Source organism: Manis pentadactyla, chromosome 10, assembly GCF_030020395.1.
Source record: "Manis pentadactyla isolate mManPen7 chromosome 10, mManPen7.hap1, whole genome shotgun sequence".
Lineage (NCBI taxonomy): Eukaryota > Metazoa > Chordata > Mammalia > Pholidota > Manidae > Manis > Manis pentadactyla.
Window position 1 is genome coordinate 49226392 of NC_080028.1, and position 24780 is coordinate 49251171.

At 38.1% G+C, this 24780-nt stretch overlaps 1 protein-coding gene across 1 annotated transcript; it reads right to left on the reverse strand.

Moving 5' to 3' along the window:
- Positions 1 to 9944: 9944 nt before the first annotated feature.
- LOC118909795 (serine protease inhibitor Kazal-type 6-like) lies at positions 9945 to 24349 on the reverse strand. The gene is made up of 6 exons (XM_036880529.2): positions 24256 to 24349; positions 23929 to 24079; positions 21119 to 21141; positions 15564 to 15638; positions 13262 to 13377; positions 9945 to 10273 (listed from the first exon to the last, which is right to left on the reverse strand). The coding sequence occupies exons 2-6, from the start codon at positions 23984 to 23986 to the stop codon at positions 10228 to 10230; spliced, it is 318 nt and encodes a 105-aa protein (XP_036736424.2). The 5' UTR covers positions 23987 to 24079; positions 24256 to 24349; the 3' UTR covers positions 9945 to 10227.
- Between the last annotated feature and the right edge of the window lie 431 nt (positions 24350 to 24780).

Consider the following 24780-nt stretch of genomic DNA (forward strand, 5'->3'; position numbering starts at 1 on the left):
CATACTGCAGCCTGGGGCCTTCTCTCTTTCCTGCTTCAGCAGAAGCAAACCCAGCCCTCCCCTCACCTCTCAGGTACAGATAAGCTCTTGGTTTCCCAGGTAATTACCCATTGACATGGAGATGAACCTTCCTCCACCCCAACGCCTGATGCGCTAAATCCAGGCGAGATATTCTGGAAATATTACAATTTTACCCACAACTACACACCTTAGAATGGCTAAAATACAAAGCACTGACACCACCAAATGCTGAAGGATGTGGAGCAGTCACAAAAGACAAGGAAGAAAGTTAAATGCATATTTTTAAGTGAAATAAGTCAATCTGGTAAGGTTTGACTTACCAAGCTTTATTATTTGATGTCAAGCCTTATCAGATATTACAGAAATTTTGTGATTTTTCTTATGTATATTTGGTCTTAATCCACAATTGCTGACTTACAGTTCCCAAAAACCCTCAGAATTTCCTAAGTGTTGAGAGTAACAAAGATGTCTTTTTTTATGTTAATGACTTGACTTTTGGAAAGTGCCTAAAGATGGAGGCTGGTTGCCAGAGGATCAAAACCATGTGATTGGAGGGTGGACCTTTCAGTCCCGCCCCCTTGACCTCTGGGAGGGGAGGAGGGCTTGGGTGACTTGATCAGTCACCAATGGGCAATGGTTTTGTCAATCAAACTCATGTAATGAAACATCCATCAAAGGATGGGATACAGAGTCCAAGCTGGTGAACACGTGGATTTCCTCACGCCTTTTGCCCTGTGCATCTTTATGATCTAGCTGGTCTGGAGTTACATCCTTTTATAATAAGACAGTAATCTGGTAAGTAAAATGTTACTCTGAGTTCTGTGAACTGCTTTAGCAAATTAATCAAACCCAGCAAGGAAGTGTGGGAACTTCTGACCTATAACCTGCTCAGGTAGCAATCTGGACTTATGATTGGCATTCTGAGTTGGACGGGGGTCACTGGAACCCCCTGTAGGTCAGGTCACCTTTTAAAATAAAAAAGTGATTCAGTCCTTAGTATAGCGTTTATTCAGGATTAGCAGAGGAACGGCAATTCGGAACAATCAATTTGTGAACCACAGACAAGTCAGGACAACAGAGAAGTGTTCTTTCAGAGAGGAAGGTATGAAGCTGATGGGTTGTTTTGAATACAAGTTCACTGGAGGAAAACGAGAGTTCTAAGATGTGGCAGCTTCTCATTAGGGCAGGCGATGGAAGGGTGGTGGCTGCTTATTGGTTGCAGAAGAGGGTAGCTTGCCTTAGCGCAGGAACTGAGAGTAATTTTCCTTCTTCCTACTCGACTGTGCAAGCTGTGACAGGTGACACGTGCATGATCACCCCCAGTTCATGGCTTCCCGACTCCAGTTTTCAGTCGCGTGTCCATGACACATTTTCAGTCAGAAGCACAGGTGATAATCTGGGCTTGTGACTGGCTTCTGAGGTAGGGGTCGTGAGGGGGCCGGCAGTCTTCTGGACTGAACTGTGATCCTATGAATCTGCTGCTGTTTCCAAGTAGACAGTGTCTGGATTGGGCTGGATTCTGAGGCACCGGGCTGGTGTCTGAGAATTGCTTGGTGGTGGTGTGGGGGAATCCCCTCCCACGTGAAACTGGGAATCAGGAACTATAGATACATAGTCTATGATTCCCACTAAGTGACAGTTTTGGAAAAGGCAAAACTATGGAGACAGTAGAAAGATTAGTGATTGCCAGAGGTTCAAGGGGAAAGACTGATGAAAAGGTAAAGCACATGGTATTTTTAGGGCTGTGAAACTATTCTGTGTGATAAGATGATAGTGGATACATGTTGCTACATTTGCCAAAACCTTGAAAGTACAACAGAAAGAGGGAACCCTATTTTAAACAATGGACTGTTGTTAACAATGATGTTCCAGTGTTCATTCATTGATTGAAACAAATGTATTAGTGGACGCAGTTGGTGGGGGGAGGGGGGAGGAGAGATGTGCATATTAAGGAACCCTCTATTTCCTGCTCCATTTTTCTGTGCACCTAAAAGCACTCTCAAAATAAAGACTATTAATTGAAACAAAGAGGATAAGCATGCCAGAAGCTAAAGACAAAACGAAAAATGTTTAGAAGGTATAATTCATTCTCCTTAAGGCTACTGAGTGCATAACAGGGCTGTTTTGCCAGAGTGGGAATATATTTTCCTTTGAAACGATTATTAACTAAAAACATTTCCTTTTAGGTACTTGACCAAGCACTTTCCAATATGCATGGAAACTTTATACACATTAATTTATTAATTTTTTCTAACATTAAATCTGTAACATCATAACATGATTGTACCTGTGACACTTTTTGAGACTTAGCAAGTTATGATGTAAGTCACAATTGCTAATAGGACTCAAACCAAAGACATCTAATTCCAAATACAGTTTCTTCCAAGGGCTCAGCATCCCTGGAGAAAATAGACTGAGAGACTGTTGACATTACAGAGGTAGCAAGATTACAGAGTGATTTCTAATACAGATGGGGTTGATGAGGGCCCAGAGGCTGCCAAGGGCCCCACTGAGCAGATGACATTTGAGCTAGAGCAGCAAAGAAGGAAATCCATGAAAAAAAATGATTACTGCCTTTTGCCATCTTTTTGTTTTGTTTAGTCTACTAGCCTACAAATTTCCATCAGACTTTCCCTCTCAGTCCGTTTCTGCAGCTCATATTTCTCCTATAGGAAGCATGGAATGGTTTCCTTTAAGGAAGGCATGTAAAGAGCTTATTAGCAGGTACAAGCAAGTCTCTTCCCAAATTTTAGGGTTTGAGGAGCAGAAAGGAGGTGTCCTTAGAGAGGTGGGAATGCAGTCATTCGAGGTGGCATGCTCTTGAGATTTCACAGGTTTCACCTACATAAAAGAGTATGAAGATTTTTAGCAAGTCCCAGAAATTAACCTGTAATTAGTAATGACGCCTGGAGAGGCTCAATGCCTTTTTAAGTACTCAGTAATAAAGTATTTAATGATGTCTGCTTAGATCTATAAAACTGCTTTCAAAGCATTGTGCATCTAGCAAGATTATTACCACAAAATGAGTTAGATTTTATTGGGTGAGCAGTTTTGTGTGTTAGGAGAACAAAGACTGTATTTATTAAGTCAAACTATTCATAAGGGAGGTACAACAATTCAGGAAACCACCACTGCTGCTCTGACCTGAGAATCACGTGATCCCCTCTCCCACTACTGCTTCCTGTGCGTGGTAGATGGTTTTACATACTTTTCTCATAGCACTTTTTCAATACTCTACTTAAACTATAGTCACCATGTTTATAAATAGATCTCCAAAATGTATTCATCGTAAGTTGAAAGTTGGCCAAATTCCTCCTATTTCCCCACCTGTAAGCCCCTGGCAGCTCCCTTTCTTCTCTTTGGTTCTATGAGCTTGGTGTTTTTGATTCCACATATTAAGTGAGATCAGGCAGTATTTGTCTTTCTGTGTCTGGCTATTAAATTTAGCATAATGTCCTCTAGATTCATCCTTGTTACTAATGGCAGGATTTTCTTCCCATTTTTTGGCTGCATAGCATTCAATCAGATATATTGTTTGTTTTGTTTTGTTCTTCTAAGGGTCATGAACCCTCCCAGTGTGCCCAAATCACATACTTTTTGGTGTCGTATGTCTTTTTCCACTAAAATATCAGATACATTGTCAAAGGAGCTAAGCAAGGAGGCCATTAGACTGAGGTGGCCCTAATGCCTTGATAGCTCACACAGGAGCTGAGCCGAAAACTGAGCTGGAGTCAGTGCCCTGGAATCTGCAAAAATAAAACTTTAGAAAAACTCATCACAACCAACTAACCAGGCTTTCCCAAATAAGACTGACTTAAGCTATAACCGATCAAATCATTGCTTTGCTCCCCCGCCTTTAGGAAAGCCCCTTCCTAACCTCAGCTGTTAGAGTGCTTCTGCCACTTTCCTAGTTTGGGGCTGCTTGACTTAAACTGATGTTTGCCCAAATTGTAAATTTTAGTGTGCCTCCATTTATCTTTTAACAATATATACCAAAATTTCTTTATCTTTTCATCTGTGGACGGCCGCGTAGGTTGTCTGTGTATCCTGGCTCTCCCGGAGAGTGCCGGAGGGGCGGAGAGAGGCAGGTGGCCCTTTCGCATCCCGGTACCATTTCCTCTGGACTCGCACCCAGAGGGGGACTGCTGAGCCGTAGGGTAGTTTTATTTTTAACTTTTCAGAGGAATTTCCATACTGTTTTCCATACGGCTGTGCCAATTTGCAGTCTCACCAGTTATGTACAGAGTTCCCTTCCCTTTTCTCCAGTCTTGCCAACACTTGTTATCTTTTTGATGATAGATATTTCATTGTGGTGTTGATTTACATCATCCTTACAACTAGTTATGTTGAATAGCTTTTCATGTACCTGTTGGCCATTTTATGTCTTCTTGGAACATGTCTATTCAGTTCCTTTACCCATTCTTTAATCAGATTTTTTTGAAGTTGCGTGAGTTTCTTACATACTTTGGGTATTAACCCTTTATCAGGTACATGATTTGCAAATACGTTCTCCCATTCCATAGGCTGCCCTTTCATTCTGTTGTTCATTTCTTTTGCTATGAAGAAGCTTTGCACTGTGATGCAGTCCCACTTGTTTATTTTGCTTTTGTTGCTTGTACTTTCGGTATCACATCCAAAAAAACAAGGCCAACATCAGAGAATGCTTTCCCTATGCTTTCTTAGGAGTTGTGTGACTTTAGGTCCTACTTTTAAGTCTTTAACCCATTTCAAGTTGATTGTTGTGTGTGATGTAAGGGTCCAATTTCATTATTTTGTATGTGGATATCCAGTTTTCCTGACAGCATTTATTAAAAAGAGTATTTTTTCCATTGTGTATTCCTGGCATCTTTGTTGAAAATTAGTTGATCACATATGTGTGAATTTATTTCTGCATTCTCTATTCCATACCATTGGTCTATATGTCCATTTTTATGCCAGTTCCATACCATACTTGATTACTATCCCTTTTTAATTTGAAATAAGATAGTGTTATGGCTCCAGCTTTGTTCTTCCTTGACAAGCTGCTTTAGCTTTTCAGGATATTTTGTGGTTCAATTTGGATTTTAGGATTGTTTTTCTATATCTGTGAAATATGCCATTGGAATTTTTATAGGAATTGCATTGGATCTGTAGAACAGTTTGGGTAATACGGACATTGTAACAATATTAACTCTTCCAACCTATGAACACAGGATATATTTCCATTTATTTGTGTTTTCACCAATTTCTTTCATCAATTTTTTAACGAGACAAAGAAGATCATTTTATAATGATAAAAGTTTCAACTCATCAAAAGATGTAAAAATTATAAAAATATATGCATCCAAATTAGACACACACACATAAAGTAAATATTCACAAAGCTGTAAAGAGAAATAGACAACAGTACAGTATTAAAAGGCTTCAATATTTCACTTTAAATAATAGACAGGTAATCTAGATAGAAAATCAGTAAAAAAAAACTTTGTATTTGAACATCTGAGATCGATGGGCTGGGTGGAGCAGAACATCCCACCCAGCAGCAGCAGTGCACACGTTCTTCCCAAGTGCACACAGCACGTTCTCCAGGATAGATCATATGCTAGGCACAAAACAAGTCTTAACAAATTTAAGAAAACTGAAATCGAATCAGGTGTCTTTTTTATCAGAGTTTAATGGAACTGGAAATCAGTAACAGTAGGAAAACTGGAAACTCACAAATATGTGGAAATTAAACAATACATTCCAAAAAAACAATGGGTCAAAGGAGAAATCAAAAGGGAATAAAAAATAACAAAACTTGAGACAAATGAAATGGAAACACAATATACCAAAGCTTGTGGAATTGTGCTTTATTATGTGCACTTTCTTAGTATAGGCATCTTATCAGATTTAAAGGGTAACTGCAGAGAGCTAAACTGGGCCACAAGGATGCCCTTTTCTTAGTAGGTTAGTTATAAATTGTTTCAACCTAAAGCAAGAGAAATCTGTTCTCTGTATTTTCCTTTAAGTCAAACTACAGAACAGACATGAACCAAAATTCTGTAAATTTACAGTTACCAGCTCTGGGAAGACAAAAAGAAAGTCAGAGGAAGACAGAAAACATTTCACCTCATGCCTAGTTCAGAGTCAACAGCCTCTTTGAAGCAGGGCTTCTCAAGCTAGAGCTATAGCCCCACAAAATCAACATGATTGTTCACATATGAGGATACATGTTACCCTCTTTACATGTTTATGTAAGACTTTGTAGAATTATGAATACTTCTATTTCTGAGGTGTCCAAATATATAGGATTAATCCTTTAATTCAACAAATACAAGTCACTCAAATTACTGTGATGACTATGTGAAAGGGAGTTTAGGAATGTGGGATTGACGTGACCATCTTGAGTAAACCTAGACTCTGAAACTCACTGACAGTCATTTATGTCTCTCTACTAAGGCTCCTCTCTTATAGAGTGGGAGTTGGAACTTCACCACTATTGCTAAATTTAAATATAACATTTGGGTACTTAGTACAATGAACATCAGAAATACTCGGTAAATAATTTGGCCAACCTTATTAGTGGTGAATTATTTCAGTCTTTATCTTAGTTATTATTTTCTCTGGTCTTTTTTTCATGTTGCCCTCCTTTACAGTGTGTGTATGTGTGTGTGTGGTGCATATGCTTGTGTATTTCACTTCAAGAAGCCTTTGCATTAGTACATACAAGCCCCCAGACAAACTCCCTTCACTCAAGCCTAATCATTGACACACCATGCCGTTTATGCAATGAAATTAGCTTCAGAAAAAACAAAAAACAAAACAAAGAGGAAAACATCTGAGAAGATGTGACTTGGCAACAGCTGGTGTAGAAAGAAAAATGCCTGAGGATAATTAGTGGTTATGTTTGGTGTGATCCAGTCTGACGATGCTCCCACTGTCATCTGAAGGCATAGTGACAGCTGAGTATTCAGAGCCAGTAAGTTGTTTTTTGTGTGCTTTGAAGAGAATAATACAGACCATACTTAAAACAGTGTGTTCTGTCCCAGGTATCACAGTAATGAGGAACATAAACAGAATTATGAATATTGACTCCTATTGGCAGAGTCTATGGTTTTTCTTTAAATCATTTAACAAAACATTTTTAATGAATAATTTTAAACATGCAGCAATGTTAAAATAATTTTATAGTGAATCCTTGTAAAGCACCACCTGGATTGTATCATTAATAATTTTTAATACTTTTATCACATATCTATTCATCTATCTATCCATTAATCCATCTGTGATGCAATTCAAAGTAAACTGCAGATATCAATACCCTTCCCTTTAAAAACCCTCACATCACGTATCACAGTTAAGACTACACTAAAAAGAATGTATGTTTACATTCTTTTTTTTAAATTTACAGTTTGCAGACTATGACATGCATAAATCTTGTGCATATTCCCTGAGGTTTGACAAATGGATACATTTCCTAACCCAAACTCCTATACTTTGACTATTGATTTTCTATATGTAACTTGCCTCTTCTTTCTAAGAAATATAAGTTTTCTGGTCTTTGTGGTTTATTTTTTATATGCTTCCCTTTCATCCCCCAAAGAATAGCTCAGAACCAGACAATGTATGGTGTTTTGATCATTTATTTAGTTATGGCACCTGAAACAGGCGTTGAGATAAATGGTGGTCTTCAGAGATTTGCATGAGGTCGGCCAAATGGCAGAAGGTGACCCAAGAGGCATTCCAGGCAGGACACGGCAAGGAGGTGGACATGCACTTTTTGTCTAGACAGCTTACAGGAACCTGACCTGGCTAAAGGGGACAGTTCCAAAAGAAGATGGGGTGGCCAGTTGAGAGGCACTATTTTCAAAGATGCACAATGACTCAGTTACCAAACTACATGTAGTATTCTATGTGTTTACACTAGAAGTGTCTAAATTACTTCAGGGAGTAAAAACCAAAGTGGAGAAGAGGGCTTGAGTTACCTAATGAGCAGGGAATTTCATGAACAGATAAAAAGAGGACAGCAAAAAACAGTTGATGTAAATTTTCAAAATGTTCAATGAACAGAAAATGGACATTTAGAAGACTGTTTAAATAAATACTGAGGAAAAGAACAAAAGTATCCTGCTCAGTGAAGACAGTATAAGGCTGAAACTGATGACAGAGTACAATAATAAAAGCTATTCATTTTGAACTCTTTTTACATAGCAGAGACGAAGTGCTTACGTGCATCATTTTCTTAATCTTCACAAAAAGTTTAGGAGGGAGTATCTCCATTTTAGAGATGGAGAAATCATACTACAAAGAAGTACATGTCAGAGCTTATGTTAGAGCTGTGACTCACATTCTAGTGGGTGTGACTCTAAGAGCCATCCTCCTTTAGTCACCTTACCCAAATTATATATTATGTGGTTATTTTTCTCCAGCAAGGGGAATAGTCTTTAAGCTTGGAGAAGGGCAAGTACCACACTTGGAAGAGTAGAAGGTATACATTTTCCCAGCATAACCCAAACCACTCCCTAGCTCTTTATCTGAGTGTCAGATGCTTCCCCTAGTTTGGTGTGGTCCTCTTCAACTATATACATAAAGGGTAATATTTATGTGCGTAAAATATAATTGAGATTATTGAAGTAGGAAACAGTCTTAATATTTATTGTTAACACATTCTAAACATCAGAATAAAGGTGAAAATCTTAACAATGACTACAGAGGCTTGGGTGCTTCCAGCTCATTCCTCTCTGACCCCATCACCTACTTGCCCACTCACTCCACTTCCGTCGCTGCTGCGACCTTGCTGAACCTTGAACAACTCAGGCATGCTCCAGCCTTAAGGACTTCGTTCTGGCTTCTGTTCTTCTGCCAGATATTCGCTTGGCCGACTCTTTCATCTCCACATTCTCCCAATAAAAACCCTCCTAACTACCTGACTTAGCACCGCAGTTGGCCTCCACCTCTCCCCAAGTATTACTACGTCATGTACTTGTTCATCATGTTTACTGTTTTTGTTATTTCTCCCTGTTGGAAGGCAAACGTCATTAAGATATGGAGTTTTTGCCCTCCTCACCCTCTCCCATAACTGTATCCCAAGCACCTTAGAACAAAGCCTGCCACAGAGCAGGCACCCAGTAAATGTTTGTTGTCAAAAGGATGGTTATTACCTAGTACATACATCTAGAGATGTCTTCTATGTGTGTTCATCCAGGAAGATGTTATTTGTAAAAACACGCTGTAGTGCATGAAAGCACTCAGAGGAAGACTCCCCAAAACTTCCATCTGAATTGCTCAGAATGAAATATTTAGATATCAAACTTATCTTCATGGCATTGATACAGCTGCACGGAGACTGAACCCATCAAAACAGTTGTTTTGACCTAGACTTTTCTGCTAACTGGAGCTTTTTTCTTTGACAGTAACTAATTAAAACTTTCCCTGAGCTTTAAGATTCCTCATGATTCATCCAGTTTTCTCATTTCATGATTAAGATCGATTGACTACATCCTTTAAATGACACACTTTTAGGGACTTTATATATCTGTTCACAATTTATTGAATAGTGATTATTTATTAAATGTTTATTCCCTCCTTTCTATCTGCTAGACCCTTTGATATTGGTAGGAAGACATAGTAAATAGTCCAAATCTACCATTCCATAGAAATGAGAAAACTATAGTCTAGAGAGGATAAATGTTTTATATAAATATTTTATTTTTATATAAAATTTTTATATAAAATGCTTTATTTTTATATAAAATAAAAGTAGTTCTTTCCTGAAATTGGGAGAAATGAGTATCACATGGTATAAGACTTAAACAATAGATGTCATAAAATAATTTAAGTGTAATATATGATCATGGTATTAAAAATCCTTCATTATCCACAAGGAAATTCCAAGAATAAGAGAGGAGAAGGATTTTCCCAAGAGGGATTTTCTCAAGTCCCAGAGTGACTGCATGGTTGATTTAGATCAGAAAAAGGTCTTTTTATCCAAGTTTATTCTGGGTGAATTATTCCATATCATATCTGTATGTTTTCTTGATCTCAAAGTAAAAAAATACAAGCAATACTTCTTCAGAATTTACTTTATTGACGAATGAATCAAGGGAAATATATACTGAACTGCCCAAGACCCAGAGTAGAAGATGTCTTTATAAATTTAAGAGATCTGCAAGAGAAAAGTAAAAGCAGAAACAAGAAAAGAAAAATGAGAGACAAGGCAAGTCAGCACAAAACACGGGCTCTAATTCAGCATTTTCCATAATGCTTTAGGCTGATCTTCCCACCACTTTTCCTATAAAAGAGAAAGACAAAAATATATTCATCACAGAAGTTATGTATAGGTTTAGTTATGTCTTAGTCCATGTAGTCACTAGATTCTACAGGTACCCATGTCTATAATTTGGCATAGGTTAATTAAATGCACTTAGAGATCACACCTTGTCAAATTACAGGAAGCATGAATCTTAAACAGTTTTCATAAGGCTTAGAACTTTCAGTTTCAAATGTTCATTTTCTGAGAGTAAATATTCATACAACTGGGAAAGGTAAAAGTGACAGGAGAAATAATGGCAAAGAGACTTTAGTGTCATAGTTCTATCCTGATAGAAGATGTAAGAAATTGAACTAAATATTCAGGCATTTGGCATTTTATAGCACACCATGTATTCAATCCTTCTCAGTGATATGTCCATTAAATTAAATTTCATCTTACCCTACTGTCTTTCTCATAGGAAAAAAATGCTATTAATTAGATATGCTATATATGAATGTAGGCACATATTTATTATGTAGTAATTCAATATTTATTTCATTCTATGTGATTGGCCATATTATTACTATTATTGATAGGGAGTTATACAATCTCCTTGCTCAGGAATTACACAGCAAAAAATGAGGGAAATTAAGCTAGTAGAAATTCTAAGATAAGAAAATGAAGACAGTGGTGAGGAAGTGAGGTAACTTTTATCTGGGTTAAATAAGTGTTATAATTCTCTACTTTTACAGCCAAAACAAATAATCCTAAAATGTGCATTGGAACCACAAAGGACCCTGAATAACCACAGCAATCTTAAGAGGAACAAAACTGGGTGATTTGTTCTTCTTAAAATGTCAACTCTTAGTTTCAGTCTATACTTTTGACCACACTTAGATGGTCAATTAATCTATGACAAAGAGGCAAGAATACACCCTGGGGAAAAGATAGTCTATTTGATTAATGGTGTTGGGAAAACTGGACAGCTCCATGCAAAAGAATGAAACTGGACCACTTTGTATACCATATAATAAAATGGACTAAAGACTTAAATATAAGACCTGAAACCATAAAGGTCTCAAATGAAGACATAGATGGCAAGCTCAGCTTTTTGACATCAGCTTTAATCATTTTTTTTGGATGTCTCTTTACGCAAGGGCAACAAAAACAAAAATAAACAATTGAGGCTACGTTAAACTAGAAAGCTCTTGCACAGCCAAGGAAACCATCAGCAAAACAAAACAACCTACTGAATGGGAAGAAACTTGCAAACAATGTATCTGATAAGGGGTTGATACCCAAAATATATAAAGAACTCATACAACTCAACGACAACAAAACAATGAGTAAACAGTGGGTTGAGGACCTGAATGAGCACAGAGATGGCGAACAGGCACATGGAAAGGTGATTGATGTTATTGGCCATCAGGGAAGAACAAGGCAAACCCATGGTGAGATACTGCATGCCTGTCAGAATGACTGTTATTAAAATGACAAGGAATAACAATTGTCAGCAAGGATGTGGGGGAAAGGGAACCCTCATGCCCTGCTGGGACTGTGAGCTGGTATAGCCCCTGTGGGCATCAGTATGGAGGCTCCTCAAAAATTAAAAATACCCTATGATCCAGAAATTCCACTTCTAGGAAGTGGAATGTTTAATGAAGAAAATGTAAACACTAATTTGAAAATACATATGTACTCCCACATTCATTGCAGTATTATTTACAATAGCTAAGGGATGGAAGCAACTTAAGTGTGTTTGTGCACACACACATGATGGAATATTACTAATCCATAAAAAAGAATGAAATCTTGGCATTTTCAATAACATGGATGGGCCTAGAGGGTATTATACTTAGTGAAATAAGTCAGACAGAGAAAGACAAATACCATGTTTCACTTACATGTTATATCTAAATATCAAAAAAAAGAAACAAACAAAACAGAAACAGAAACAGACTCAGAGAACAAACTGCTGACTGTAAGAGGGGTGTGGTTGGGGAATGGATGAAGAGACGAAAGAGAGTAAAAGGTATAAATTTCTAGTTATAAAATAAATAAGTCCTGGGGATGTAATGTACAGCATAGAAAATATAGACAATAGTATTGTAATCATATTGTTTAGTGACAGAGGGTAACTAAACCTAATGAAGTGATCATTTCATAATGTCTAAAAATATTGAGTCACTATCTTGTATACCAGAAACTAATATATTGTATATCAATTATAATTCAATAACAATAGGATTGATTAATTAAATAAATACATTTTTATTAATTATAAACTGTGTTCCATAGGAAGCTCCCAGTATGTTGGCTAAAATCTATAGCACCTGCTGTGTTCCTTAAAAATATGTGAGTTCAATAAAATTTGGCCCTTTATAAATCTCCCTAGTATACTATCACTAAAGTTTGAATAGTCCAGATAAAATAAAGGTAATCCTCTCCTCTATTCTTTGTTGGAAACCTCTTTTCATGAGACTAAAATAGGAAAGAACGGGAATTGATGTCTGAGCAACATATAGTTTGGTATGAAATAAAATGTCTGAAAATCTAGATAAAATAATATTTTTACTGATGATACATGGTCTCCAAGTTTTTCATGTTTCTGATTTTGATGCATTTTCAAACTTAACTGCATCTCTAAAAATTTCCTTCATCTTTTCCAAAGTTAATAATAATAACAAGAACAAACATAATTGGGTGAATATTATTGAAATTTTAAATTAGAAATAAATGGAAAAAAATGAGAAAATATATCAAAATTCTTAAAGATGTATAAATTTTAAAAAAAATTTTCCAGGATTCATACCTATAATAACAAAGCAAATGATATATGTTTTCAAATAATTTAACATGTACTTTTTTTTAAAACCATTTGTTTTTGATCCATTTTCCTGAAGCTTATTTCTTCAGTCTCTGGGTGTGTATGTGCAGAACTTTCTAGAATATGACAAGGAAAGTGTCACAGTATTATTCTGGAAGGTTGTGCTAGCAAGGGACAGGGTTGGTGAGTGTGATACTTACACCACTGCCTTACAGAAGGCACATCTGTTGCCATATGTCTGGCCATCAGAGCCACAGTGGGGATTCGATTCTCGAGTGCAGAACACATTGGGGTCCTGGAACTCGCTGCAGTCAACCTGCCGAAGTGAGCGCAGTGACATTGACAGTAGTGCATTCTGCCTGAGGGACTGCCCCTCAGAACAGAAGCAAAGCTTCTTGAAATAGAAAATAGCTTCCTGTATCTGCTTGACTAGAACGTATTAAACATAACTGAAACTTTTCCTTGAGACACTGGAAACCTATTTCTGCAGGTTTGTATTCAGAGGAGTTAATGATGCAAGGCAGATGCTATCTGTAGCAGATACATTGTAAGGAATAAGGCAAATTCTATCTATAGACATGTATATTCATCTGCTCCACACTGAATTGTTCCAACTGAGAGCAGTGTTTGTTTTTTAGATGACATTTGCTCCAGGTTTTTGTTTGTTTTGTTTTTTAGTGTATATTATTAATGTAATACCAACAGCACTCGTTCTGCATGCTCGAAGATAGGGATGGTCAGTGCAAGGGCCTCCCAGATGTTAACTGATGGCTTGTTAGTTTCCCTGTGGTGGCTACATCCATTTATTATCTCGTCAAAACAAAATTCAAATGTCTTTTCATTAACTTACTGCCTGAGAGTCTGTTTGGAGAATTTAAACTCTCTGCCTACCACAATCACCCATGAATGGCCACCTAAGCTGCTGTATTAGGAAGGGTTGTGAGGTTGTGTCTAGCCTTGCTGGGAACATGTGCTCTGAGTAATAATTACCATCACAGGCTCTATAGCAGGAAGGCTACCATCTATGCTAATGATATAACCCTACTAATACAGCATTCTCTCAGAGGTAGTCTTAAGAGCTTTATGTTTGGAGTTCTAAGTTTCTGTTCAGTTCAGTGTCAAATGAGTCAGTATCTGGTGTGCAAATGACATTTGAGCCATTTTATTCCAGGATACAGGTAATATGCAATAGGTAGACCTGAACTACTCCAAATGTTAGCTACATGGGATGAAGTGACATTTGAACATGAATAGAGAGACTGTCCCTTTACCCCTATTTTGGTTCCATTAAAATAATACCATCTTACATTTATCAATTGCTTCATAAAACCCAAACTACTCTCATATGGATTATTAACTCAATGGAGTCTCACATTAATCCTGAGATATACATTGAACAATCCTATATTAACCAGTTTACAAATGTGGATTCTGATCCTCAGGAAAATAATGCCTTACCAGTGCCACACAACCAGCAATCAATGAGACCAGTGCTTAAACCTAGTCCTTGTTGCTGATCCTATTTTACCTATTGCATATTGCCTGTACCCTGATTACTGATGCAGAATTTCTAGCAAATCTACTGTGGTTAATTTCCAACTCATCTTCATGGATAGAAGTAAAGATCAACGGTCACTATGTACCCTTGACCACATTTGTAGTTGGGACATGTGGGCTTTATTAACATACCTTATTAGGGGAGTGTACGGGCATAGGTAAGAGGAATCATTTAAGATATCAGTAAGCTGTTGTGTACTGGTAAAGCTCTCTAAAAGTTTTCATGGGGAAATACTCAGCCAGAACCATACAGTTGAGTTTGAAATATTATCACATATATTTAAGCCACCTGAGACCATTCAATAAACATTTTTTTGAAATTTGGCAGTCTTTTAGTATTGAGGTTGGAAAGTGTAGTACAGAGATCTTCTTAGGGCATGATTGGTTACAAGATGCTAGGCTTACAGTCCCACTTTGCAGTCCTACTTTCCCCACAGTTCTTAAAGACAACTGAATCCTCTTGTATTATTTCCAGGACAGTAATCTTCTTTTTAGATCTCCAAATGGAAACACAGTTAGAAAATCTTTAGGGCAGTATAAACCATAGGATAATTTCTTCTCAATTTCTAATGTATTTTCTATTTAAGTCACTGGTGTACAAATTTACAATTGTGTGTTTGAGTCCAGAAAGGACTGTACACCACAGAATCATCACTGATATTTTCATTTATTCCACAGACAGCAGGTAACTATTATTTGGAAGATATGTTGCTAGGTAATGGTGATACAAAGAGGAATCAGTTATAAACACTATCTTGATAAGCTCACCATCTTATCTGCACTAAGGAAGCAGAGAAGAACATGGATAATTGCAGCATGATGTGTAATAAATGCCACAGTGGGACAAGCCCAGGCAATGTGGGAACTGAGAGAAAAGCATCTCGGTCAGATGTATGTTGTCTCTACAGCAGGTCAGTGTGGAAAATAAAAAGGAAAGTCTCTTACATGAAAGAGACACCTCCTTAAGACACCTTTTCTTGGCAATTGGCCCTCTGATCTTGTGATCCAGCCTCTTTTGTCCTTTAAAAGCAAATACGAAAGTGGAACTTGGGGAAGGTGTTCATTTTGAGAGCTTCTAGGCACCACCTCCCTCCCCAAGCCCAGTTTTCTCCTTCCACTGCCCCCTGGGAATGAGACTAGGAAGAAGAAAACATTTCAGTAAATAAAACCGAATCAATCAAATGGCATATGCATATAGTTCTTAGAACATAGATACGTTTCATGCTTTTAAATTGCTATAGTGGCCCTTGGTGATTCCTGAATTAAGCTAAAGACTCATGTTCTAGAACTTGACCGCTATTCGTCATCAGCTCATTGTGTCTTGGGCAAAGTACTCAACATCTGTGCCTCAATTTTCTTCACCAAAATTAAAAAAAAAAAAAAACAGTTGCCATGCTTCTTTCCCAATGTGGTTATAATAAGGATCAAATGTGGTCATACAAAAGTGGGAGAAAGTCGGTGTGGGATATTTGAAATAGCCTTAGACTAAGAGTGCAGGAAACGAGCTTCTGACTGTGGGCCTGCCCGAAATGTAGCTTTCCACGAAAGGGAAAGGTATGTGTAACTCCTATGAAATGCTAAGTACCACATCAGACACTAGAAGGTCTCTAATGGCCATTCCAGCTTTGAGGGTCCAAGACGTAGCAGTGACTTCTTCCAGTGTGGTGGCTTAAATAAAGCTAAGACCTTAGGTCTTCGACTGGGTGGAGAAATAGCAACTACTGCCTAAATGCTCCTTCCTTGATATCTAGAGAACCCTCTTTACTCACTGTGCACCTGGGGACAGAAAAGGGCCACTGAGAGCCCCAGAAGCTAGGAAAGGTGAGTGGGAGCCTTACGGAAGCGACCAGGGTGAGATAGGGGACTGTCAGGGTTGGGACTAGAAAGAGACCACGGCTGGCTACAGTTTCTGAGTGTCATGTGTTTCCTCTAACGAAATTTCCTCTCTTTTACATTTTTATTTAGGCTCCTTTAAATAGAGTCCAAACAATTGGCTTCTCAGTAGAAGTCAAGACAAATCTAGATGTAGGGTGATAGTAGGGTTTTCTTTCTCTCCTTTAACATTTCCTCTATGAGATGTTTAAGAGACCCAGGAGAGCTGAAATCCACTCTCCCACTCCTGCTGCAGACTATTTAAAGTGCCCTAATGCTCTGCAATGGTGGGAGACTGTCCTGTAAGTGGAATTAGACTGACCTGGGTTTGAATTTTGCTTCTCCCACTTATTAGCTGTATTACTGTGTGCAAACACATTGCTGCTCTAAGTTTACATTTATTCATCTTTAACGGGAAGCTGGCACCTATCATCTATGGTTATTGTAATGATAAATCCTTTGGAAACACTGTAAAGTTTCACCTATTGCTATTACACTAGCAATGTAAATTGTATCACATTCTGTAATTTTTGGATCCTATTATTCTTTACTCTATTTTAGCGAGTTTTGAAACCTTTTTTTAATATTTGATATTTAAAAAGAAAAAAACAAGCACCCCCATTTTTTAGTTGGGATGCTGGAGACTACTTGCAGGCACTTGGGTGCCAGTGTTTAGTATCAGTCTGACCTCTTGTGGTTCTTTGAAGCACTGTGCCCTCTAAAATAGCCCGGATGGAGCCTGTCTTTACATCAGTCATCACCACTTATCTTGTCCATAAAATGAGCCTGTATGGGCACTGAATCAGCTGAAGATGGGGATCATTGATATTCTAGTCCAGCGTCTTAATTCCACAAATAAAGCCAATGAAAATTTGCCATCACACCCAAACACACACACACACATACACACCCGGAGCGTGGGGTTTCATCTCTTTCCCTTTACTGAAAAATACTACCTTTGTGTTGAATCAGCTTCTTTCTTGATCATACTAGTTTTCTTAACCCTTCCCTGACTTGGCTTCTAATTCCTCATTTTTACACTCTTTCCATGCCACTAAACGTCTGTAAGAGATGGCACCTCTCAGGGTACACCTATAGGCTCTTGGCTATGTATAAAATGTGCATGATTTTTTAAAAGATACCCTGCTGCTCTCGATCACTCCAGCCTCTTTGAAACTCTTTACTGACTTCTGTAGTATGCCTGTATCCTGATGCCCAACTATTTCTTCTCTATCCCTTTCATCGCCTTTTCTATTTTCCTCCCAAGTATTCATTTTGTCCATTTTCAAGAAAATTGTATATACTTGATTTTTTCTAAGAATATATTTTCCCAGATGATAGTGATGAGTTCCACACTCTTGTTGTTCTTGAATCCTCATCAAAATCTCAAACCTAACTCGTAATTGTCACAAATACACAGTACACCTTTAGTCAACGATTTGATTCACATTTACTACTCCTCTGTGTCCAAAATGTAACTGTATCATTCCCTCCAAACTAGTTTTACATGCCAATTTTTAAAGTTTTTCATAATAGCGCCATTCTTCAGATTCATCAACCTACCCTCAGATTAAATATTACCATTTCTTTCCCCTTGCAAGTGATTCCTTTCATGTATTTCTTTATTTCAAGTCTTCTTCAACAATTCCAAATTTACCACCTATACCCATCCTCAACTTCCCTGGCCTAAAATTCTGCCCTCTCTCTGCTTCCCCCGCTCCAAGTTTCAAAATCCCTCCTATAGGTGGAGACAAGTCATCTTATTTTAAACTACTGTTTTTATTATAGTAATTTGTTGCTTAAGAAGTGAGGATACTAAACACTATTGTATGTTTATTTAGAAAAGTATACTGCTCAAAACACTTCCCCAGGCACTGCACAGGGCTTTCCGTTGCTCACTAGCCATAGCCTGGGGCTATGGATGCTCCATATGGAGGCAGGGGTCCTGAAGTGTTGACCACACAGCTTTACTGCTCTTGGCAAACTTGAGTCACTTAGGTCCCCCTGTTTTCCTATCTGTGCTTAGGTTGTATATGTTAATTAACATCTCCAAATTGTATTTACAGATTCTGTTGGTATATTAATTTTACATGAATTCAAGCCAATTAGGAAAAATGGACAGCCCCATACATACTCAGGTCATGGGGCATTGTTATATTAACTACTAAAATTTACCATATCTTTATCTTAAGATACAAATAAAAATAAACTTAGATATTCCAAAAATTGTTATAAAAGAAAATGGTTGCCAATTATGGTTTTTAAGAAGTTTGTGATGTTAATGCCAATCTGGAATATTTATTTAAACAGCTCTTTAAAGATATGGTCTGTCCCCAGACACACAGCCTGCTGAGAAGTTAGAAAAATAAAGGCCATGTAGTCAATGGTTCCAAAAGAAAAATTTATTTAGTTCAAAGGGCAATTCTGACTCTGAGATTATGTCTTTCAAGCATTTTGGTGTAACACTGTAACTTACTTAATGAAGGCTGGTGATGGTAGATAGTAGTTTTATTTTTTAATTGCTATTATTATTTTGTTATTTTATATTCCTACTTGGCAAATTAAAGAGTTGGTAGCATATTAGTTAGTCATTTACATTTATGGGAAAAATTTTATAGGACCATGAATTCCTAAAGTCCAGGAAGATGCTTTTTGTTTTGCATGAATAATTATTTTGAAAGAATGTGAATCTTTTACAAACCTACAGTGTAGACTGCTGACTATAACTTCCCCTGAGATGCTTTGTCATGGAGATGAGTTCTGACAGGAGGACAGTTTGAGGGCTGGAGAGCTTTCCTCCTTTTGTCTCGTCTGATCAGCATGACCAAGGGTGTCCCCAAGGTCAAGCTTTCTCTGCCCAGCTTTGGGGCTGCCACCCACCTGCCAACCATGCAGAAGATGAATAGCAGCCTTGATACCATCTGAAAGGTGGCACCCTCCCTGTCCTTAGCGTTTGAGTGGGAAAGAGACAGCTGTCTTAACAAGGAAGGCCTGGTTCAGTGATCATTGAACTCAAACCTTCATTTTAGAGAAGCAGGAACAAGTGAATGAGAAGGAAAGAGACACCCCTCAGATCACACAGCCTGTAAGTGTTCGAATGAGGACTCATCTGTGTTGTCTTTATATATCTGAGCACTCTAAAGTCAGTGCTTGCCAGCGCCAGGTAATTATTAAGAATGCAGATTTGAAACTCCCCACCTGTGTGATTATTATTCAGTAAGACTGGTAAATACATATTTAGTAGGCATCCCCAGTGATTCTAAAACAAGCAGTCTATAAGATGTACACTCATCTAAAGGAAGAGAATCAGTAATTAGTAGATTTTAAATGAACTTTAGAAAACACTAAAAATCTGGGAAACTTGTGTGTTAATGAGGAAACTGGGATTAAATTCCATGTGTTTTAAATGTATGTACAATGGTCTTACCACTTTTTTTCTCCCTAATGAGATATAAAATGTGTTGGCTAGATCTCATGTCCTTTCCCTGTTCATTTTGACACTTTGACATATTCCATACTACCATATGTATTTAAACATAAGAAGAAATCAATTTTAAGATGTACAGTTATATATACCAATACAAGCATCATGGATTAGACACATACAAGTGCACATGCACACACACACACACACACACACACACACACACACATGCACCCACACACTGGAGGCTACTTGTAAAGCATCAACCATTGTAAGATGCATCCCAATTTCCTAGATGCTAAAATTTGAAACAAAAAAGTCTTATGCAATGTAGCAGGTAAACTAGGGTTGGAAAATATTTTTCAACTTCTTTGCCGAAGCCAATCAGTTGATAGTAGTGTCTGGAAACTTTTGATTCCAAGTGTTCTTGAGCACAAGGCTAAACAACAACCAGTGCCAAGATCAGGGAGAAATGTTCACTATGGACACAGGTGCAGGACAGGCAGAGCAAATACTTGTTTGTGTTGCCTTTTGGATAGACCAAGAAAAATGGAAACAAGTTGCTGGATTAATTTGGAAAAAATTAGCCCGGCAATGAAGATAATTCTTAAGCCAAATTATTTTTAAGCTTGAGTGAATCTGTTTTTGTGTATGCAGTACAAAATATTAAAGAAGGGTTCTCTCTACTCTTGCCTTACTTCCAAAAAGAAAATAATTTCTGTCATATTAAGTATTCCCAGTCATCCTAAAGCAAGCAGCTTCTATCCTTTAGAAGCTGTTAATTAATAATCATTAAGTCAACCTCTCATAGTTTACCAAATTCTCCCACATAGTTTATGTAATTTAAATCTAATTCTATTATCCCCTATCTATACTTATGTAAATTGCAGCTCAGAAAAGTTGAGTAAGTTGCCCAAGATCACATAGTGCAATCAATAATACATTACCAGAAATTCAACCTATTTTTATTAATATTCATTCTATTTTAACATCTGACGATGGCCACTTAGGTGCTTATAAACTGAAAACAGTTATGCTCACGGAAAAATTATATTTGCAAAGTGCATTATTTCCACTGATTTTTGCATTTGTTTTGTTTGTCCATTGTTTTTGCTCTGTCACCCACCAACAGATCTCTCTGGCCAGGGAATACCAACCAAGCACCACCCAAATCTGAAGAATAGATTTAAAAATATGCACTGACCTGTCCTCCTTGACTGAAGTCACCTGAAAACATAAAATTAGCACACTGTAATCTTTGAAATGTGAAAATAGTGGGATATGCAAAATTAGGAAATCCCCAAGCCTGGAATGATACTTGCTCTTTGTTCTTGACCATCTCAACAAGTCATGGCATGATTGTTCCTTATGTTTATGCCTGCTTACTTATTAGGGAGGAGTAGAAACTTGGAAAGTGATTTAAGAAGATGCACTGTGATGGGGTAATATTTTTTGGAGGTTGCTGTGGGTGAGGGGAAATAGTTGAAAGATCTGGAGATTGATGTTACGGTCCTGACCCAGTCACTGATTTGCTCAGGGAGCGATCTCACCAGCTCTGGTCTCGCTCTGGAGAAGCTGGGCTGGGAGAGTTCCCTCTGGCTGTGCCTGAGCTCACGGGGCTGCTCCCCAGAGCCTTTGTTACAGGCAGGAGGGGAAGGGGACGAATTTGTTCTTTGAGCCCAAATTGTTTTTCTGCCCTCTGTATTCAACCAGCTTTAAAGAGTTGGCCCAAGTATAGACCGGTAAGGACAAATTCATTCTCTTTTCTGTGACTCATTTCTCCTGCTACATCTCTGATTTCCTGAAAGAGAGAAGAAACTCATAAATACAGTCTTCCTTCTCCCTTTTACAGATGATTATACATGTGACTTAATGAGCTCTGTGATTTAAAATGCTGAAATCATAAAAAGTCTTAGGTTCAATCCTTGTAAGAGCTGCTGAATTTTGATTTCTGACTGTTCTGTGGAACTCCCGATGCCAGCACCACCTCCACATGGAAGCCCCATACCCCCGTGATGGGGGGAAGGGGGTGGGTAGGCACTGCCCAGCTCCGGTGCTGGCGACCGTTTGTGAGAGGAGAAATGGAAACGCCATGCAGGGCCTTCTCTGCTGAGGAGAATGAGGAGAGAGCAGGGCTCTTAAATCTGAAAAGAAGGTAGTGATCATCTACTGTGGTGCTTATCAGCCTTATTGCAGTAGTGTGGCTGGTTAATAAAAAATCAAATTTTTAGGACATTTACTTGAAAATTCCATTATATAGGTCAAACAGGGCCTGGAAGTCAATGTTTTCATAATGATTTCAAGTGATTTTTATGCTCAGGGAAAATCACTGTTACAGTTCTCACCAACCCCCGCTGTACACATCTTTGATCAGAAGAGGGGAGGTCTTACCCGACGTGTTATATGCAGAAAAGGGTTAATATTCACAGTGCCTGAGCCCAGCCTAGTACTCTTATTTTAACTTTAAAAGTGGCAATATTCATAGATATTGTTGAACCCCTACTCTGTCCCATCTACTATGTTAAGCACTTAGCATACATTTTCTCACTTAATTACCCAGAAATGGCTAGTCCTTTTATATTCCCATTTTACAGATGAGGAAAAAGGACACTCCAGCAGGCCATCACACCACTGTAAAATGGAAGTGCCAGGACCGAAATTCATTTCTTTTGTAGGCTCTTAGGCACTATGCCTCCCCAAATATGGATATGTCTACGAAGGATCCTGTTTTGGTGTATTTGGTATTAGCCAACCAGTCCCATTAAAAGATCACTTAGTTTTTGTGAAAAGAAGCAATAAGAGTATATCAGTTAATTTCTGGGACCATCTTTGCAAGAAGATTTTAATATAGATCTATTTTTATGCATCTCAGCAGTTGACTGAGCCACTCACTCAAGTTATCTGGCTTTAGTAGTCAAACTCACTGCACAATGTCACAGAAATCTTTTATCTAATCTTTCTTTTTCTCCACATTTCTCAATGTATTTGTTTATGTAAATACGACAGCTCCCAGTGAATAGTCTAACTGACAAATTGTTGTTTTTTACATGTTCAGCTACTTAAAATCTCTGATGGCAGCAAAATTCAACTACTCTTGTGACAGAACATGATACCTCCTACCCGGAAAGTCCCAGGACTCAGTCTCATTTCTCGCCTTCTACAAATGAGAGACCAGGTCAGAGAGCGAGCTTCCCTCGGGTTGACACAGGCCCTGGTCAAGAGTCTCCAGCACGAGCTTCGGCCACTACGGCCACGTGGAATAATAAAGGAGGGAAGAAAGAGACACATAGGACCTGTTCACTCACACGGTCCTGCGATGAAAAACATCAGATTGAAGTGTAATTGTGCTTTGAACACTGTGAATTGATAGGCTACGTGACTGCCACTCATTTAGGTAACCAAAGATAGTCCCCTGCTTCAGGAGAGTACTCCACCAGCAGCAGGTATGGTTCTGCATTTTGAGGTTCAATCACTTTTTCTGAAAGATTCCCTAATTGAGTTGCCTTTTTACCCTTTGTTTCAATTTCAATTATCTGAGGGCAGGAAATCTTTCCTTTGTCTTAAGAAGTAAAACTAATATTTAAAGCAATTACCATCCTCCAGGCTAGTTCTGTGGTGCACACATCATCCGTGATATCTGGGAGACCTGGATTTGAATGCCAAATTCTACTTACTGGTTGAAAGTCCTCTGGCAATTTTCTTAACTTCTTTGTGCCACAGTTTTCTTATATGTAGAATTTGGATTTGAATACCTTGCTGTGTATATTGGAAATAATGTATGCAACCCCTCAGTACAGGCCTGGAGTGTAGCATATGCTCAACAAAATGTTATACTTATCATTATTACTATCACCATTTTCATCCTCACCATCTTTATCATTATGATGATCTCTCAGAATTGATGTTTTGTATCAAAATTGTTAGAATTTTGAAATATGGTAGACAAATACATACTTGTTATTTCCAGTTCAGTATAAATATTGGATTTTAATTTTAAGGAAAAAAAAAACTCACCTGAAAGAAAGCAGAAAAGAGCCAGAGAGAGGAGCAGAGAGACACCTGATATTTTCATGGTGCCAGTTAGCTCACTCAGATCAAGGCTGCCTTGTCCAGCTCTGATTCTCTGTCCAGACACTTCCCAGAGCACTGAACCACACACTCAGACCTATATATAGACATGATTGAGGGAGTTGAGATCTCCACCTTCTTTATAAAATCACATTCTAAAACCATATGCAAATCTATACACTTTAGGCATTTATTGGGACCTCTCACCAATTTAAAGAAATGCTTCATGTTCCCCGTCAACCTGAAAAATCAGGACAATTATGTGAGTCGCACCTTAGATCTTATTAACAGAGGATGTCATTTTCTACCGGTAGTCTACATTTTCCTGACAACCAATATATCCTCCCTGCTCTTCCCTCTTAGGTTTCACTGTATTAAAGGGATGACTCACGGGCAGAGCCCCACTTGATGCCTGTCTCCTTCAGACAGGTCCTGCGGGTCTGTGGTCCAGATGAGTAAGCACAGTGGAATGGAATCCTGGGCGTAACTTGGATTTTCAGCATCCACATCATCCGAGGTGTACCTAAAAGAAGTAGGTATTCTACACTGTCACAGAACTGCATCAGAAAATGCATTTTCTGGGCAGGAATCAGCTTGTAAATTTTTTGAATCATTAGTCAAGTGCCAGTGATTTTCCATTTTTAAGTCAAAACAAAAAAGGGAGTCAATGTTTTTTTTTTGAACTGGCAAAAATACATCATTTGGTGAGGAGCCAAGATGCCGGCATGAGTAGGGCAGCAGAAATCTCCTCCCAAAACCATATATATTTTTGAAAATACAAATACAACTATTCCTAAA

Excerpts from the sequence above, each read along its gene's own strand:
- LOC118909795 (XM_036880529.2), bottom strand. The coding sequence starts at position 23,986 with ATGAAAATATCAGGTGTCTCTCTGCTCCTCTCTCTGGCTCTTTTCTGC. Across the intron at positions 15,639-21,118 it reads ACTTCAGTCAAGGAGGACAG|GACAAAAGAGGCTGGATCAC; the intron begins GTCAGTGCATAT and ends TTGCTTTTAAAG. Across the intron at positions 10,274-13,261 it reads GCCTTCTGTAAGGCAGTGGT|GAAAAGTGGTGGGAAGATCA; the intron begins GTAAGTATCACA and ends TCTCTTTTATAG.